The following is a 6,148-nucleotide window of genomic DNA, read 5'->3' as shown; positions in this document are numbered from 1 at the left end:
CTGAGCACTGCGTCCAGGAAGGCGCCCAGAGCCGTGGTGCGCAGCAGAGCCGACACCTTGGAGTGCCGGGTCTGCGCCACGAGGATGGTAAAGCTGCCTACGACCACGTGCAGCCACTGCAGCACCGTGTGCACGTGCCCGACCACGCGAAGCCTCCGCGCCGCGCGCGCCAGCATCGCCTAGAGCAGACACCACTGCACTGCAGAACTAAACATAGCAGAGCTACGGAAACCTGGGCGATCTGTGAAATTATTTTTTCACAGATTATTAATTATATGAGTATATAGGAACTCATACATCAATATAGCTAAGAAATTTTACATGAAATATGGATGTGCCGTAACGTACTAAGTTGTGCAAGGAATTTCTCTTTGTGAACTTTCAAACATTTTGTTGTGTATAAACATGCAGTGTATTCATGCATAATCATGCACAGTACAACTTCAGCATGAAATTGTGCAAAATCTGCTTCCCACCTTCGTGGCCGCGTCCTTCCCGTGCTCCAGCTTGATTGAGACATGTGCGAGTCGCTGCAGGACGCCGCTGCACTGCGCTGAGAAGTCCGCGAAGAAGAAAAGGGCCCACATGGCGCTGTACACGTTGGCAACGTGCTGCAGCGGCGTCTGGATGCCGGCCAGGCTGTGTGCTAAGATGAGGTCGACCGTGCTGCGCGCCACGAATACGACGAACATGGGTGCCATCCACTACCAAAAAGCGAAAAGAGTCCTCGAGTTGTTGTTTTTAGCTGATTGTATGGGTTAAAAACTAACAGCGTTCTGCGATTAGTGCGCTAGCTGTTCTTGCAGGGTCCTCTACAAGCCGTTCGAAGAGTTCCAAATTTTCTGCCACGTCGCTTGTCGTGCGTGCTTTGCTAGATACGTTCATTTTCGCAAAAGTATTTAAATGTCGAGGGGGCGGGGTCCTATCTCGTTCTCTGTCCAAAAATAGGCATATTTTTTTTTCAGATTTTTTGGACACAAGTGAAAGGTCGCGCAGGCCCGTCAAAGTTAACATGCAAGTCTTATGGGACAAACGGCTAAAAAATGTTTTTCGCCTTTTTCTCTTTTAGTTTTAATATTTCTTGAATTCTGTTTGGAGAAATGGAATCTACGCGTAAAAATACGCCCGCTAATGTGCCAATCGGAGTTGTTGCACTCAAAATAAAATTATTTTTTTTCTAAAATAAAGTAAATTTTGGCCTTTTTAGACTCTTTCGGCGTAGCACAGCACGAAAGCTAGTAGGACGAATATGCCGTACCGTGTGTCACCGGACGTGTTTTTACGCGTAGATTCCATTTCTCCAAACAGAATTCAAAATTAATTGAAACTGAAAGAGAAAAAGGCGAAAAACACTTTTTAGCCGTTTGTCCCATAAGACTTGCATGTTAACTTTGACAGGCCGGCGCGACCTTTTACTTCTGTCCAAAAAATCTGAAAAAATATATTTTTATGCCTATTTTTGGACAGAGAACGAGATAGGACCCCACCCCCTCGATATTTAAATACTTTTGCGAAAATGAACGTATCTAGTGCTTTGCATTAGAGACAAGCGACGTCATTTCTTTCACAGTTATTCAGCGTCTAGCCATACTCCACGACGACTTTATGAATGCAATGCAGAATTGGTCTGCTCTGATACAATATACGTACATGCAAACTAATTTTTGTTCTTCTTGTCCTCTATTTTTTCCCTCCTTATTCCTTTGCAGTACTTACTTTGCATCGCCGAATTTGGAACAGAGCCTGCTTCCACAACTGAGGTGCTGACCCATCAAGTTCCATACGCCACTTTTCTAGCAGACTGTAGAGTGGCGTATCTGTCCCCATCAATACCAGCAAATCTTTTCGACTGGGACAAAACGCGTCGACAGGTGTGTGTACGTCACGACGTTCTATACTGCCTAAAAAGAGCCACAAGTTTTGTTAAACAGGCCTTTAGCCTACATTGTAAAAAAACATTCATAACACTCTTCCCAGAATCAACGAATGATATGAAAACATGCATATGATGTCAATTCCTTAAATGGTGGGAAATTTCCTTTTTAGTTGTCGCAGAATCGGTATTAGCGTTAATAAAAAAAATACTTAAGAATTTTGTCATATTTTATTTTAATAACGTATCCATTATAAATGAACATTAATACGATACCATACGAACTTAATAACCAATAGACCCTATTCGTTCTCGGCTAAAAGACAAGAAGACAGGAATCCCGACCGGAACCAGTTCCAATAAAAAACGCTATTTTAACGTTTAAATGGCTTTCGAAGGTAGAAGCACAATCCACAATGTTTGTGATAATTTTTTATGTCGGGTTTGCAAGTTTTCTCGCGAAGAAATGGCAGGATAAAGGTACTGGTTCCGGTCGGGTTTCCTGTTTTCTTCTCCCGGAGCCGAGACTGAATAGGGTCTATTGACATCTTTAATAATGAAGAAAATCTTTTTTTGTCTCTCAGTTTGGTAGACTTTTGCGACTTTCCATACACCACTAAACAAAGCCTTCCCTGGATTTTTCATAGCAAACAACAAATAATGATTTAGTCTCAAACTTGACGCACTGTTCGACGGTGTGACACTAGTAGTAAAGTAAGTAGTTGGCGGAGTGCTAGCGAAGCCTTTGCTGTCATGAGATGCAGGGAGCTCTTTTGATTTGTGTCTTTCTCTGTCTGTAATCACACACGTTTCTCAAAGACGGCAACTTCAATTGGCCGAAGGCCCGCTACTCCATTTGACTGTGTTCTTCAGTTGTAACTGAAACTGCCAGCAGGACAAGCAGGCCTGGCCCAGGCCCCACAAGGGCGGGCCTGCTTGTGATTTATGGACCCGACACCGCGGCGCAGGGGGGAAGAGCGTGATCGTTCAACACCACATGTTGCATTTTGATTCGCGTCTGGGTAACAGCCCAACAAAGAACAACTTGCTCCGAGTAGTCTGCTCCGCGCTCGCGTGCCGCCCTCGTAAAAAATAGTGTAAAATTTAAAACTAGGAGTCTACAGGGTGGGTGATCCGCGCCGTGGTTTTTTTCTGCTTATACTGTACCGCATTCATGCGTGCGGACGGGTTGCATACTTGCAGGGGGCCGTAAGGCGCCATGGCGAGAGACGATAGGCAAGCCCGCCCGCACGCATGAATCCGGTACAGCATAAGCAGAAAAAAACCACGGCGCGGATCACCCACCCTGTATGATGCACTAACACACCCACGCGAATTATTGTGTGCAGTTATAAAAATAAGGAGTCCATTTTCGAGGGGGTATTCACTCCCGTTATACCCTGTACACCGTACTTGGGTATTACGAGGTATTACTTGTGCAGTGTAGAATTAGGTAGATGTACGCCAGACCACGTCTCGCGTAACAGGCTTCGCGATATCTCACGAAACACTGTTGCGCTGCGACGCGCCTGGCATACGTCTACCTAGGCCTGCGGCGCTGCCACCCAAGTCGGGTAGCAAAAAATGTACACAAAGATGCGGGCCTCCGGCCCGTCAACTTCCCGTCACTTCGACTAAGCATGCAGGGTTGTACATTTTTTCGCTTAATTGTTTTCGTCAAAAACTCCCTGTGGCGCCTAAATGGTTAAAGATAAAGCCAAACGGACGAAAGTTTCGTCCAAAGGGATCTACTTTGATGAGTTACCCCTTTGAAAACTGTAAAAAAAGGTAACAGGGCAACTCACCCCGGCCGTTTTCGTACCTACGACAACTCGCACCCTGACATTTCGTCCATAAGAAGTTTGGAACAGTGATTATTTGTACCCAGACACGTCGCACCCAAACTCGATATTTTTGTCAATTACATGTATTTGTTGATGTAGAATTCAGTAAAATCCAGGACTCCAGGAGTAATAATCCAGGAGTAATAGGCTTCGCTAATCGCTCAGCCAAAAATACCGAAAAATAACAAAATATGCTATAAAATGGCAAAATTCTGCGTGTAATACCGTGTAATACTAAATTTCCCCAAACATGGATTCGTTTTTAGCACGCCCTTCTGCTTTGCAAAAGCTATCCAGCGGGTTTATGCAAACGACCTCGTGTGTGTGTGTCTGTCTGTCTGTGTGTCTGTCTGTTTCACTAAACGGAGATGTGCTAGAGACTTGAAATTTTCAGAGTATCTTAAGGTCCATTCCTAGAGAACGAAACGCCTACGGCAAATCCTGGCAACCACCCCTAAGGGTGTGAAAGGGGGTATCCAAGGTTTAAAAATTCTCCCGATAAGTATTTTGTTTTGTATTCACTTAACGGGCAACTCGTACAGGTAAAGCCCTTGGACCGAAAATTGTGTCCGTTTTGCTCTTTCTCTAACCGTTTAGTCGCTCGCTAGAGGGTCTTTTTTGACGAAAATAAGCTAAAAATTGCCATAGTGAACAATAAGTTGTAGAAAAAGGCCTAAAAACCACAAAAAAAGGAAAGAAACTCTCCCACCACCCCCAAAAAACGTTTTGTAAGCAGAAGGGTGGGTTGTAGTCGCGGTGCTTTACCGTTACATCCCTTTCTCGAGTCTTGGGGCAAACTCAAAGACTACGGGTTAAAGCGGGCCGAAGGCCCGCTACATCATTCGATCGTGTTCTTCAGCAAATCGTGTGACAGAATGGTCGGGCCGCAGGCCCGACCATCGCCTCCGGCAGGCCAAGCAGGCCCGGCCCCTGCCGAACGGAGTTGACGGCGGAGCGAAGCGGAGCTGGCAACTTCGTTTGGGGGAAGGGCGGGCCTGCTTGTTACAGTTAACAAGAATTGTTTTTATTTACGCATACCGATTCCGCGAAAACTGAAAAGCAGATTTCCTACATGAGGAATCGGAATCATATGCATGCTTTCACATAATTTGTTGATTCTGAAATTATTATCGGACTGTCTCCGGTACATAGATTATTGATTCACACTTTCGGTGTCACTGATAGTGCATGATTTTTGACTTGACTACACGATTTCAGCTAGAACCTTCACTGTATAACGCTAGTGAGTTTTCTTACGAGAGCGACGTATGCCTTCATCGCTCCGCCGTTCTGCGATGTTTCGCTAACAAAAATAATCAGTACCCATGTGATAAGATACCAATGTGATACCAATACTGTACTTATATCTCTCTAGTTAATTTCTACTAGGTTTTGATTTTTCATTTCACTCTAAATCTTAAATAGATTTATTCTATGCAAATACTATTTGTCATTTGTCATTTGTTCGATTCAAATTGGTATCTTTTTGAGATGTGCACAAAAACGCGTCATTCTATGGACAATAAAAGTCTTTTCAGATTTAGTGTATACACAAGTTTTTAAATTTCAAAACCACTTCTATTTCATGTAATGTAATGAAATTTCAAAACATAAAAGTGATATTAATTACACTACCAAAAACTAAAATTTCAATCTGAACTTTTTAACAGTGCAGATGTGACAGTGTAGATGTGACTCTGTGCACATCTAAACTATACAAATTCGTATTTACGTTACATACAAAGTACAGCTTTTGTACCTCTGTACAGACAAATTTGTATCTGATGGAGATGTGCTGAAAGGTACATGTACAATCGTACAAAAATTGTCCCTCTCCATTCAGGTAAAATTCAACAAAACAAAATATTTCAACGTAAACAGTTCCTTGCAGTTACAAGCAGGTAGGCAAGAACAAAAAAAAAAAAATATTCGGTGCCACCAACAATGAAGATCCTTGTGGACCCGGTCCCGAAGGTTAGGGGCCCGGTCCCTGATGTTCTTTCGCTCCCGGTCCTTGAGGTATCTCCTATGAAGGATGGTCCGTGCTTCTTACAGTCCGGTACTGAGAGAAACACATACTTTGCGGAACTGTTCGCTAAGTGCACTCCCCTTTCACAGGCCTTTCAGCAGCGACTCCGATACAAGGGGAAGACCTCGTCCCTCATTCCCCCGTTCCCTCCCCTTTCCCAACTCCCCCCCCCCCCTGGATAAATAAACAGATCGCAAGCGCACGCACCCCTCATGACGGATGCACTGCGGCCGAACGGCGCACGCAAGTCGTCGACACCAGCCAGGCCTCCAGCAAAGGTCCACTTTACATCTTGCAGCGGTGCGGCAGATCTCCACTGATGGCTGACAGAGAGGGCGATGCGCTATGGGTCGCCTACAGAGCTTAGGTAGCACGAACTACCTAGACTTTCAGGTAAGAAAA

General features: G+C 44.6%; 1 protein-coding gene across 3 annotated transcripts in view; it reads right to left on the bottom strand.

The window, feature by feature from the left end:
- The window catches only part of LOC113207115 (uncharacterized), a 13,980-nt gene extending 8,121 nt beyond the window's left edge, over positions 1–5,859 (bottom strand). Inside the window, exons 1-3 of one of the 3 annotated variants that reach the window (XM_052274449.1) lie at positions 5,797–5,859; positions 1,717–1,901; positions 477–704 (exon numbers count right to left, since the gene is read on the bottom strand). In XM_052274449.1, the coding sequence (XP_052130409.1) occupies positions 477–704; positions 1,717–1,827 (339 nt within the window). In that variant the 5' untranslated portion in view covers positions 1,828–1,901; positions 5,797–5,859. Of the gene's footprint in view, positions 1–476; positions 705–1,716; positions 2,051–5,660 lie in introns of those variants that run through there. The other 2 variants (XM_052274447.1, XM_052274448.1) reach the window with 2 other exon arrangements.
- Between the last annotated feature and the right edge of the window lie 289 nt (positions 5,860–6,148).

Source organism: Frankliniella occidentalis, unplaced genomic scaffold (genome assembly GCF_000697945.3).
Source record: "Frankliniella occidentalis isolate FOCC.00 unplaced genomic scaffold, Focc_3.1 Scaffold395, whole genome shotgun sequence".
Taxonomy (NCBI): domain Eukaryota; kingdom Metazoa; phylum Arthropoda; class Insecta; order Thysanoptera; family Thripidae; genus Frankliniella; species Frankliniella occidentalis.
This window is presented reverse-complemented; position numbering and strand designations above follow the sequence as displayed.